This window comes from Cryptomeria japonica, chromosome 5 (assembly GCF_030272615.1).
Source record: "Cryptomeria japonica chromosome 5, Sugi_1.0, whole genome shotgun sequence".
NCBI lineage: Eukaryota > Viridiplantae > Streptophyta > Pinopsida > Cupressales > Cupressaceae > Cryptomeria > Cryptomeria japonica.
The window spans coordinates 286,256,035-286,269,322 of record NC_081409.1 but is presented as its reverse complement, the minus strand read 5'-3'; the positions used below and the strand labels follow the sequence as shown (position 1 = coordinate 286,269,322).

Sequence of the window (13,288 nt, the reverse complement as noted above, 5' to 3'; positions counted from 1 at the left end):
CTTGTTTGACATTAAATTTTTCCAAAAAGTGTTGGATAGGTGTGCAAATTGACATAGTCCATTAGTTTTTGCCTATTCAAAATTAAGAACTATGTCATAGTCTACTTTCTGGAATCCCATAACGTTTGGCTATCAAGTCTATTACCTACAAACAAAAAAGAGGAAAAATATTGTATTGTATAAGAGTTTTCCTAACTCAAATGCTAGGTATGAATTAGCCTCCACTATAGATATGCTTTATTAGAAAGGAGAGCTTACCCTTGGTAGGGACTGGGCTAAATTTGAAGTGAAATTCTTAAAAAACAAGATTATACCTTTCAATTGATAATTGTGGTTATGCAATGCTCTTTAGATAAGTCCTCCAAGTATTGATACAATGACATGAAGCCTCTTAATAAATGCCATCATGAAAACATACTTTATGATAGCTTGTTGTAGTTTGTGGCTCCTTGTACTTAGATCTACTCTTTATGAAATTACGAATGCTTGTGAATGAAATTGCTATTTGTGTAGATGAATTAGAAATGATGCCTTTATATAGGGTTATCATGTTATTTTTATGTTTAGGCTGATTTCCAATGACCATATCAAAATACCACAATTGGAACACAAATGGGAGGAACAAGTAGTCCAAAATATTCAAAATTTGGTCCCTTTTGGAGCCACTAAGGTGGTAGGTGCTATAGTCCACTAGAACTAGGACATTACCTGCTATACTCCAACTAGAAGAGGACCAAACTAAGGTGGTTGTAGAGTGTGTAGACCTAGGACATTGGATTAGGTCAACTCATGAGAAAAGGTTGATAGTTTGAATGTGATAAGGCTGAAATAGGCTAGAAATGACCCAAAATGAGGTAAACTAAAGCAAGGGCTAAAAAGTGAGTGTGAAATTTTAAGGGTTACAATTTATGACACTACAAGATATTGATGGTTACTTGTGTTTACTACTTTATTGGGTTCCTTTAAAAAGTTTTAAAGGAATTTTAGTAGTCCTCCTCTTAGACTGATAGATTGGTTCCCCTCATGTGTCTTAGGATTTTTGTTGTCTCCCTAATAAATATAGAGGATTTGGCTCAACTTTCATGCAATGATAAGGATTAACATTGTGTGCCATATTGATTGCCCCTCCTCTTCAAGGGAATGATGTCTTAAAATTTTTGATGCTGCATTGCATCTCTATAGGCATCCCTTATGAGAGGAAAACTTATTAAATGATTAAATCCTAGCTCTTTTTTATTAGGAGGAAACACTTATATTCATGAAATTTTGTGATGAGAAGAGTTCAAAGAGTTAGAGAAGACACTCAGCACTAGTTTGTCTAAGATGCAAATGTAACTTTCACATGGCTTTGTATTTAATCAATCATCTATATAGTGACCTCCTCTGATATGTATTCAAACTTGTCATGTAGCAAGGAATCAATGGGTCAATGATTTAAGGTTTCTATAAGAAAGGAATTAAAATCCTTTTGGATCTTTTTTAAAAGGACTAGAATTTGGTAACTTCACTTAAAGCCAAAGATAATTTTGAAATATCCAACAAGGAGTTTAGAAGTTACTAGGTTGTTATTCACTCTTGCATGTAGATATAATTCAAGAGTTTAGAGTCTTTTGTTTATAATTAGAAATGTTATCTTGACACACTATTTTATCTTTAAAACTTGCAAGTAATACTCCTTACTCACTTAAAATTTATTTATGGTCTTCCCCTATTAAACCTAAGATAGTTTTTACAGTTCTTCTTGAGTTCTTTAAAGTCTTGGTTTTAAAATGTTTGGTCTACTATTCTAGAGTTCAATCTTCCTAATTTTTCCTAGTGTATTCTTTTCGGAGGCTCTCGAGCAGTTTTTGGATTAACGCGTATTAGAATCAAGGATCCCCAATGTCTATTTTATTTGCCTTCAAGAAACCCTAGATCTTGTTTCTCAGCTTTGTGCCTAAGCTCAAACTACATGGGCTTTACACTCATAATTTCTTAAAACCTTTCGGCCTAAATGATTTTCATGATATATGGTTGTTTGTGAAGATTTGTCTAGAATTCCCACCAAATAGACCTTAGTTTGGCATGCATTAAGGTTTAATTTTTTTTCTAACATATGGAAGGACAATTTCTTTCTTTCGACTCTAAAAGTTCAAGTGATTCTAGTTTATCACTTTATGAAAAGTCAATAGTTTGTTGTAATGTATTTATGTATATCCAAGTGTAATTTCACAAGGTAGTACTAAAGGTGGCATGTGTTTAAGCATTTTTTTTTATCATTAAGTTAGTGATCTATACACCCTAAATAAAGTCACTCTTGCTTGTGCCTCGACCAAAGGTGGTTCATCTCATGAGTGTCAATGTACTCATTCTACTTATTGTGAACAAGATGCACATTCTCATGTTTATCAACCTCTCATTACAAGAGATGGGAACCAATCTCACAAGAGATTATTTCAACTTTCTTACAACCACTCTGCTTCTACCTAGACTCCTAACAATGAGTTTGGATTTTTTTTTTGCTATAACTTGTTTGTGGGACTCAACTTCCTAATACATATTAAAAAGAGGATAACATATATGGTGCAGAGCCTCCCATTGACACTCTAGTATAAGCCAAAATTTTTTAACTTCTCTCATTCTCCTACTAATATATAGCAATTTGTAGCGGCCCATTTTTGGTTTTGCTCCAAATTTTTTCCCAATTGTAAACGAAAATTTTCATTAAAAGTTTACTATGACATATGACAGACACTATATTAAAGGCTTTTCACATTACAAAATGGCGTTGTAGATATTCCTCTAACAATTTGCAGCCCGACTGTCATGGTAATATCCATTCCCACGAACCTTTGTGCCACGGTTACCTCAACTACTTTACATATTATCGCAAACAGTATTTTACAGAAACTTACGTTGTCTATTAATTCCTAATATTAATATGGAATCTAGCGCACACCATTACCCGAATAAAACATTTAAATAAGAAGCTACATTTACACCATAGCTGGAATGAATTGAAACTCGAGATTCTCGTTGCCAGCAATGCAACAATCCTCAAAAACATTTCCTCCAAAACCAAACGAATCACTCTATATCAGAGTATATAGACTACCATGCTGAAGTTCGAGAATAACCATGTGCCACTTGCTAGGCTTTCGGCATTGAAGTTAGCGAATACGTTAGATAGTATAACATTATTACATTATTTCTGGCATTCTTATATTAAATTGAAAAAATACAGGGTGGCTAACTACTGGCTCACATGTAGCACAGCTTCAGATTACGCCACTGCTCACGGGTGCACAAAATTTCATGATTGAAATGTAAGACCCCGAGACTATAAATTCCTATCGAGTAGCCTCCTCTTACCACTGTAAACAAGGAGCAGTTTTCCTGGGTTTCGATTTGCTTATTTGATTACGATCATTAAGCAAAGATCAAAATGAGTAACTATGCAGCATTAGTTATGATGGTTATGATTTGCATTGCAAACAGCATGGGTTCTGTAATGGGATCAAGGTGTCCTCCACCTCCCAAAACAAAAAGTCCTCCTCCTCCACCGCCTCCAGGTTCATCAAGTGGAGGAAATTGTCCTTTAAATGCAGTGAAGTTAGGAGCGTGTGTGGACGTGCTAGGAGGGCTGGTAAATGCTACCATTGGAGATCCCGCTGTGAACAAATGCTGCCCTGTTCTCCAAGGCGTTTTGGAAATTGAGGCAGCACTGTGTCTATGTACAACTATTCGAGCTAAGGTTCTGAACCTGAACATCATCCTTCCCATCGCTCTTGAGCTTTTTGTTCAATGCGGCCTCACCCCTCCTCCTGGATTTAAATGCCCACCTCTTAGTTAAACATGGCTACATATTGCCATTGTTTCCAGCACGTAGATTTGGATTTGTTATGGAATTTCATTTCACTCAGTATTTGTGTATGTGTATTCTGTATTTCTGCTAGTTTTGTCTGGTAATTGTCAGTGGCTTCGACTTAGGAGACGAAGGGATGGCTGAATATGATTAGTAGATGCGCGTAGAACAAAATGTATTTTTTCAATAAGGTGGTCATATGGTTTTCACGTCACCCGTATTTATTCAATTAATTATCATAAATAAATTAAAATTCATTGTCAAGAATTCCTTTGTTCATGGAGATAACTCAAATACTATAACAGTAATAGAAAGTGTAGAATATGATCTCAATATAGTGCTACATAAATAAGGGGGTTAGGTTTAGGCCAAGTTCTATTGCAACCTGAATATAAATATAATGTTTCTTAAAAGTTGATATAACTTAATTAGATATTAATGCTACTTGGTTTTTAACTATATTATTTTCTATCTACCTTTACTTTTAAGTTAGGTGTAAACAATTCGAACCCACACATTTCATTCTCACGGTGGAAGCTAGAGTAATCAATCAAGAAATATTGAGTAGATTCTACTTTTAAAAATTTGTTTTACAAGGTCATATAGCTACAAATATCTAGTTCACAAATCTCTTGACATTTCTTTTGACATTCTTGAGGATGTAGTTACACTTTATAGACACCCCAAATTTGACAACAAGAATTGTTTAAATGACGTTTTATATTATTTATTCCAATTTTGTCTCTCTCGATATTTCATTAAAGTTTATTAAATTGATTATATATTTTTTATAATTGATTATTGTGCAATTAATTCCATTCAATCTATTCCCAATAACATTCAATTAATCAAATTAAAAGTCAACATTAATCACATCCACATTAATCCTTGTAATCCTAACTAATTAATTAACATGATGATTAATTAACAAATTCATCTCCTAATCATCATTAACATTTTCCTAAAATTCAAATTCTCCAAAATCCTCAAACTTCTAGTCACGTGACTTGTGTCCTCCAAGACTTCATAAATGCTTGCATGCAAATGTCACCTCCACTCTTCTAGCTTAGCCTTTGACCAATTATTTATTTGGTTTCCCATACATGTATGTGAATTATCTTCCTAATAGAGCCACCCTACACTTTCCCATTTTTTCAATTTGTCACCTTTGCAATCCTACACCTCTTATATTTTACCTCTTTTGTTTCCACTTATTATCTCCTTGTTCTTCCTAAGACATTGTCACATATGTATGAGAACACCTTGCTGTTTTTCCCATTCCAATTGTCATTTTCATATGCCTCCACCTTGTCACACTTGTCACAAGGCTATGCTATCTAATTCTCCTTCAAATCCTAACCATCCATTTCATTGTAAGATCTTGACCCTCCATTCCTTCATTCAAAAACTTATAAATTGGTGTATTTCTTATTAACCCATCATCACTTGAATTCATACCATCCTTATGGTGCAATATTTTTGTTAGTGAATTATTAAGCTTATGCTTCTTGGAGATAAATCCACATTTAACTAAATTAAGATTAAGTCAAGTGAGAAGGGTGTCTTACTTTAGCTCAATCATGAAGGGACGAGATCTCAACATTTAATCTTTTTTTATGTTTGTTTTCATTATATTTGTATTATGTTATCTTTCCTTTTTTCTCTTACATTTTTGCAAACCCAGTGAGTCCTGGATCAATGGCGTTTTGTTGAATATTTTTGTTACTGGTTATAAATTATCACTTTTCCCTATGCATTAATGCCTTTGACTATGAATTAACACTTTTCATTCAAGATCAATTCTTTTCCCAATCTAGTAATTTTGCATTACAAATTAGTGCCTTTACATTGTTAGTGTTTTTGTTGTACACTTCAATGCCTTTGCAATCCAATTGTTGTCTTGTGTTATTTAAAATATTTTTTGGCCAACTATTATTTTCTACTTGTAGGTTCTTATTACTTATATTTTCTTCTCTATATTTACTTTATTTATTTATTTTTTATCTCTATTTTGTAGGGAAAAGATAATCTTATTTTTAGGTCTCTCAGATTATTGTTTTTTGTTTACACATCAATGCTAGCATTTCTAGTAATATCATATTTTTCTACCAAAGTATCTTCAAGAGTAGTACAAATTTTGAGGGAAGGGCAAACATTGCTCATCAATTTTTCATCTCTAGAAGGGATCTTATTGAAGTTAATACAAGGTAAGATATCACTAGGGAAAGTCACAATGATATCATCCTCTTTCACCAAATTATCCCTATAGGTAGGATAATTTTGGGAGAGAGGCATGCATTGATGCTTCATCCTTCGAAGGGAGAACATAAAGGAATTTTTTAGTGTCATCATCCTCTTCCTCTTAAATGTCCTTATGGATAGGAAGATCTTTAGGAGATGAAAAAATATAATTCATTAATTTTCATCTCTAACATAGCTATGAATAAAAGGAAGACATAAGTTATTATAATATCACAAAATGGAATGTCATGAATGCCTTCGATAAAACTTGAAATTCAAATAGCATAAGAAGATAACAAATTCATACATCAATAACTGCATTACATTCAACAACTATGAGTGGGAGCGGGAGCAAGGAGCAGGAGCTTTGTAGGCAGGGTTTCATTTGTGGAGGGTTGGAGAGGGTGAAGAAGATGATCCTAACGATGTGCAAGGCTGTTTGGTTGCCTCAATTGTTTGGTCTCAAGGCTCTTTCATGTGACAATATTTTGTAGGGGTCATCGGGTCCACAATTTTTATCTCAGCGGTAGTGGTGTTGTAACGACCCCTATTTTTTTCCCTCTCTTTGAGTATGGCAGTTTGCATCTTGTTGTGGCTTCGGCTTCAAATGCCACTGATCTACATTGGGTTTGGCATGGTTTTTCCCTTTTGGGCCCTATTGAGGCTATGGTTCTATTTGTTGGTGGGCTCCTTTTTCTGCCCTTTACCTATTTTGGGGTTTCTCTATTGTCTATGCCATTTCTTTTGACGCTGGTTGTGGGTATCACTTTCATGGTTCATTTTTGGGTTGCTCATCTATCCATGGAGCTTTATTTTGGAGGTGACCTTGGTTTTTGGCAAGGTAAGTTGTGGTGGCATGGGCTTCCTAGAGGAGGGGCCTGCTCTTCTCTTTTGGCTTTTGGCATTGCGGTTTGTTTCATTGTTTGGGTTTTTCCCTTTGCGGGTGAGTGCTTTCTCTCTCTTTTGTATGGTGTATTGATGCTTTATGTTGGTTGGTTCATTGCTGCTGATTTTCAAGGGCATGTGTTGGCATTTGTTTTTTGGTTGGGAACCTTTTTTCTTTTAGCTCGGTTGTACTTCTTGGGGGATCCTTTTGCCCTTATTTTTGTCTCTTTTCTCTATGTCTCCTTTTGAATTGGAGGGGTGGTGTTGGGATGTGGTGGATTTCAACTTATCCTTGTTTGTATTCTGGTAGATACTTCTATTGCGGTGGAGTTGTCTTCTATGGAGATGGAGACATGGTTTCCAAGATATCTTGGGAGATGCTATTCAGGGGTTATGGTTGCCCTTGGTTCTAAGTTGTTGAGTTGTTATGTGCTTTTCTATATCTATTGGTAGTGTTCTATTAGTAATGGTGGAAGATTTTATAAGGGGGTTGTGCTTTCCCTTCCTCAGGTGAAACGTTTTCTTATCTTATTAAGGTAGATGTTGAGGGTGTTTCTCTTTTGACTTCTACAAATCTATCCTATTGTGGTGGAGACTTGGTTTGAAAGACATGGCAATATCAGAGTTTCTTTGTTTCATTTATTATTGTTTTGTTGATTGTAGGCAAAGTGTAACTTTTGTTTTACTTCTTGTTGTTTGTCTTAGGGTTATGGGAGCCTTCTTAAAACCCATGGTGGTTGATTTCATGAGTTAAGTTTGTTGGTGGCTTTGGCCTTGTTCTTCTATAGATAGATCTTCGATGTTCCTATATTTTTATTTTGTTGTTGTTTAGCTATTGTTGGTATTTGTTGATCTTCTAACAATGTTTTGCTTGTGGGTTCTAGATCCCTATAAAATCTTCTTGTAAAGGTTTTTGGGGCCACTTCAAAATCTATTTTACCAAACAAAAAATAATTGCATACATGAAATGCACTTATGATTAAATAAGATACTCAATAGCATATGCCATAATAATAAATAATGATGAAGGAACATAAATTTTAACTAATATATGTAGATTAAATTTTTTTATGAAAAAATCATATCTTAAATTGAAAATTAGAAGTTATACAATTGAAAAAAAAGTAAGGTTCACTAAAATGAAATGATTGGAAGTGGTATCCCAACATAAACTAAGATTGTAAATTAATATTAATTTCATTGGGTGAAATAATCACCAAGATTCAACTTCAATCCCAAAGGAGGGTTGAATGTTGTGTATGATTATTTCTTCTTTTTTATTTCATACAATTTGATATGAATATGAAATGACTAGATAAAATGGTACAAAATTGATAATATTCAACATAAATTCATAGACAAAAATGTAATTCCAACACATAAGTACATATCTAGTTCTAAATAAGACACAAAGAGAAATTTGCAACCATTTAATCTGAGACTAAAAATGCTAAATCAATCTATTAGGAGTCGTAGTCCTCAAAGTGTTTCTATCAGCTAACACATTAGATTCTAAATTATGTAGATACTCCTAAATATTTTCCAAAAGGTGTTGGATAGGTTTGCTAATTAACATAGTCCACGAGTTTTCACCTATTTAAAATCTAGAAGTGTGTTATAGTCTATAATTTATAATAGAGTAACTTTCGGATATTGAATCTAGAACTGCACACAAAAAATATGAAAAATGTTGTGTTGTATAGGAGTTTGCCTAGCTCAAATATCAGATAGGAATTAAAGTCCACTACAAATATGGTTTATTAAAAGGGAAAGCCTAGTCCTTAAAGGGAAAAGGCTAAATCTGAAGTGAAATGTTTAATTCACAAGATAATCCCTTTGAATTTATAATGGTGGTGATGCAATGCTCTTTACATAAGTCCTCCAAGTGTTGACACAATATCCTGATAACTCATATCAAAATTCATCATTAAAACATACTCGATGATAACTTGGTATAGCTTGATACTTCTTGTACTTAGATCTACTCTTGGAGGAATTAAGAATGCTTGTGAATGAATTTTCTAGATTTGTAAAAGAATTAGAAATGATGCCTTTATATAGGGTTATCAAATTATTTTTAAATTTAGGTTGACTTCCAATGGGCATATCAAAATATTGTGTTTGGATTATAAATGGGAGGAACATGTATTCTAAAATATTATAAATTTTTCCCTTTTGGAGGGACTAACAAGCTAAGTGCCATAGTCCACTAGGACTAGTGCATTAGACACCATAGTCGATTAAGACTAGGACACTAGGCACTATAGTCCAGCTAAAAGAGAAACAAAACAAGGTGGTTGTAGAGTGCATAGTCCTAGGACATTAGATAAGGTCACGTCATGAGCATATGATGATAGTTTGGATGTGCTAAACCAAAACAAGTTGAAAATGACCTAGAAGGAAGTAGACTAACAAAAAGGACTATGACGAGAGTCTAAAATTGTAAGGGGTTACAATTTATGACTCTACAAGATGTTGATAGATAATCATGTTTACTACTTTATTGGGTTCCTTCAAAATATTTTTAAGAAATTTCTTTAGGCTTCCTCTTGGAGTCATTGATTAGTTACCATCATGTGTAATTAGAAATTTTGTTGTCTCGATTATAAATCTAGAGGATTAGTTACAGCCCTATGCACCCTAGGTAAAGTCACTCTTGTTTGTGCCCCTATCAAAGGTAGTTCATCTTATAGGCATCATAGAGGATGTAGTCATTGTACTTGTTATGAACAAGATGCACATTCTCATGCTTATCAACCTCTCAAGATAAGAGATGGGAACCAATATGACAAAGGATTGCTTCCACTTTCTTACAACTAATATACTTCTCCCTCAACTCCTAGCCATGAGTTTGGTGCTCGATTAGACTCTAACATATTTCTTTATTTTAACTTGTTATTTAACTTGTTTGTGAGACTCAACCCTCTAATGCAGATTAAAAAGATGATGATAACATAGATGTTGCAGAGCCTCCCATTGACACCTTAGGCATTGATGAAAAAAATGAGAAACTAAACTATTTTAACCTCCCTCAAATATATAGCAATGTGTAGCGACCTATTTTTGGTTTTGCACCAAATTTTTCCTTAATTGTAAAAATTTACTATGGCATACGACAAACACTATATTAAAGGCTGTTTAACATTTCAAAGCGGCCTTGGACATTTTCCTCTAACCATTTGCAGCCCGACTGTACGGTAATATACATTCCACGAACCTCCGTACCATGTCTACCTCAACTACTTAACATAGAATCGCAAACAGTAAATTACAGAAACTTAGGTTATCTGTTAATTCCTAATAATAATATGGAATGGAGCGATACCAATAACCAGATAAAACATTAAAATAAGACGCTACATTTACGCATAGCTGGAATGAGTTGAAAATGGAGATTCTTGTCAACAACATTTCCTCCAAAACCAAGCGAATCCCTCTATATCGTAGTATATAGACTAACACGTTCAAGTTCGACAATGGTTACCATGGGCAAATAGAAATTAATTGAAAATATGAGAACCTGGTAAAGCTGAAACAAAAAACATTATGGTTAACACAACTGGTGAAAACATAGTCTGGTTTACAGTCCATGTATATTTACTGTTCAAGAAATCTTTCTTACGTTTCTAAACTTTGTGGAAAATATTCAAATCATTCTTTTCACTGTTACTATTAGACAAATTGCATTTCTTACGTTGCCTCCAAATTGAGCGTAAGCATGTGCCACTTGCTAGGTTTTCGGCATTGAAGTTAGAGAATACGTTAGATAGTATAACATTATTTCTGGCATTCTTATATTAAACTGAAAAAATAAAGGGTGGCTAACCACTGGCTCACGTGTAGAACAGATTTAGATTACGCCACTGTTCACGGGTGCACAATATTTCATGATTGAAATTTAAGACCCCGGGACTATAAATTCCTATCGAGTAGCCTCCTCTTACAACTGTAAACAAGGAGCAGTTTTCCTGGGTTTCAATTTGCTTCTTTGATTACGATCAGTAAGCAAGGATCAAAATGAGAAACACAGCAGCATTAGTTATGATGGTTATGATTTGCATTGCAAACAGCATGGGTCCTGTAATGGGATCAAGGTGTCCCCCACCTCCCAAAACAAAAAGTCCTCCACCGCCTCCAGGTTCATCAAGTGGAGGAAATTGTCCTTTAAATGCAGTGAAGTTAGGAGCGTGTGTGGACGTGCTGGGAGGGCTGGTAAATGCTACCATTGGAGATCCCGCTGTGAACAAATGCTGCCCTGTTCTCCAAGGCGTTTTAGAAATTGAGGCAGCACTGTGTCTATGTACAACAATTCGAGCTAAGGTTCTAAACCTGAACATCATCCTTCCCATCGCTCTTGAGCTTTTTGTTCAATGCGGCCTCACCCCTCCTCCTGGATTTAAATGCCCACCTCTTAGTTAAACATGGCTACATATTGCCATTGTTTCCAGCACGTAGATTTGGATTTGTTATGGAATTTTATTTCACTCAGTATTTGTGTATGTGTATTCTGTATTTCTGCTAGTTTTGTCTGGTAATTGTCATTGGCTTCGACTTAGGAGACGAAGGGATGGCTGAATATGATTAGTAGATGTGTGTAGAACAAAATGTATTTTTTCAATAAGGTGGTCATATGGTTTTCACATGTAACCCGTATTTATTCAATTAATTATCATAAATAAATTAAAATTCATTGTCAAGAATTCCTTGGTTCCTGGAGATAACTCAAATACTATAACAGTAATAGAAAGTGTAGAATATGATCTCAATATAGTGCTACATAAATAAGGGGGTTAGGTTTAGGCCAATTTCTATTGCTAAAAAAAACCTTATCGTTTATTCTTCTAAATATAATGTTTCTTAAAAGTTGATATAACTTAATTAGATATTAAAGCTACTTGGTTTTTAACTATCTTCTTTTCTGTTTACATCTACTTTTAAGTTAGGTGCAAACAATTCAAACTCACTCATTTCATTCTTATGTTGGAAGCTAGAGGAATCAATCAAGAAATATTGAGTAGATTCTACTTTTAAAAATTTGGATTAGAAGTTCATATAGCTACAAATAGCTAGTTTGCAAATCTCATGAGATTCTTGAGGATGCAGTTATGCTTTATAGACACCCCAAATTTGACAGCGAGAATTGTTTAAATAATGTTTTATTTTATTAATTTCAATTTTGTCTATCGTGATATTTAATTAAATTTTATTTAATTGATTAGATATTTTTTATAATTGATTATTGTGCAATTAATTGTATTCAATCTATTCCCAATAACATTCAATTAATCAAATTAAAAGTCAACCTTAATCACATCCACATTAATTCTTGTAATTCTTGTAATCCTAATTAATTAATTAATTAATATGATGATTAATTAACTAATTCATCTCCTAGTCATCATTAACATTTTCCTAAAATTTAGATTCTCCCAAATCCTCAAACTTCTAGTCATGTGGCTTGTGTCGTCCAAGACATCATAAACGCTTGCATGCAAATGTCACCTCCACTCTTCCAGCTTCTCCTTTGACCAATTATTTATTTGGTTTCCCACACATGTATGTGAATTCTCTTCTAATAGAGCCATCCTACACTTTCCTGTGTCCTCCATTTGTCACCTTTGCAATCCTACACCTCTTATATTTTACCTATTTTGTTTCCACTTATCATCTCCTCATTCTTCCTAAGACATTGTCACATATGTATGAGCGCACCTTGTTGTTTTTCGCATTCCAAGTGTCATTTTCGTATACCTCCACCTTCTGACTCTTATCACAAGGCAATGTTATCTAATTCTCCTCCAGGTAAAACTTTAAGAACTCCCCCCCTCGGACAAGGTGTAAAAACCTAGTGAAAGGTGTATAATTGCCGAGGAAAATATTAATTTTATTGGCAAAATTTTGTGGTTTACAGAGAAAAAATAATAATCTCCATTGGCGAATCATTCGTGATCGCTGAAAGTTTGTGAAAAATTCTGGCAAATTGTAATTTTTTTAAAACCAAAAAAATATTTGCATGGGCGAATTGTAATGTTTTTAAAACTAGAAAAAATATTTGCATTGGCGATTTCAACCTATTTTCAAAGCATAAGAAAAAAATATAGTGGCGATTTCAACCTATTTTTAAACCATAAAAGAAAATATTGGTGATTTCAAACTATTTTCAAACCATAAAAAAAATATATTGGTGATTTCAACCTATTTTCAAACCATAAAAAAATATATTTTAGATTTAAACCTTTTTCCAAAATGTAAAAAAAATATATTGGCACCTCAACAGTCCTCATCAAGTCATTAAAACACGTGGCACACAGTTGTCAG

General features: G+C 33.9%; 1 protein-coding gene across 1 annotated transcript; it reads left to right on the top strand.

The window, feature by feature from the left end:
• Positions 1-10,987: 10,987 nt before the first annotated feature.
• On the top strand, positions 10,988-11,389 carry LOC131875881 (36.4 kDa proline-rich protein-like). Its single transcript, XM_059220588.1, has one exon. It carries the CDS (start codon positions 10,988-10,990, stop codon positions 11,387-11,389), a length of 402 nt encoding a protein of 133 aa, XP_059076571.1.
• The last annotated feature ends 1,899 nt before the right edge of the window (positions 11,390-13,288 follow it).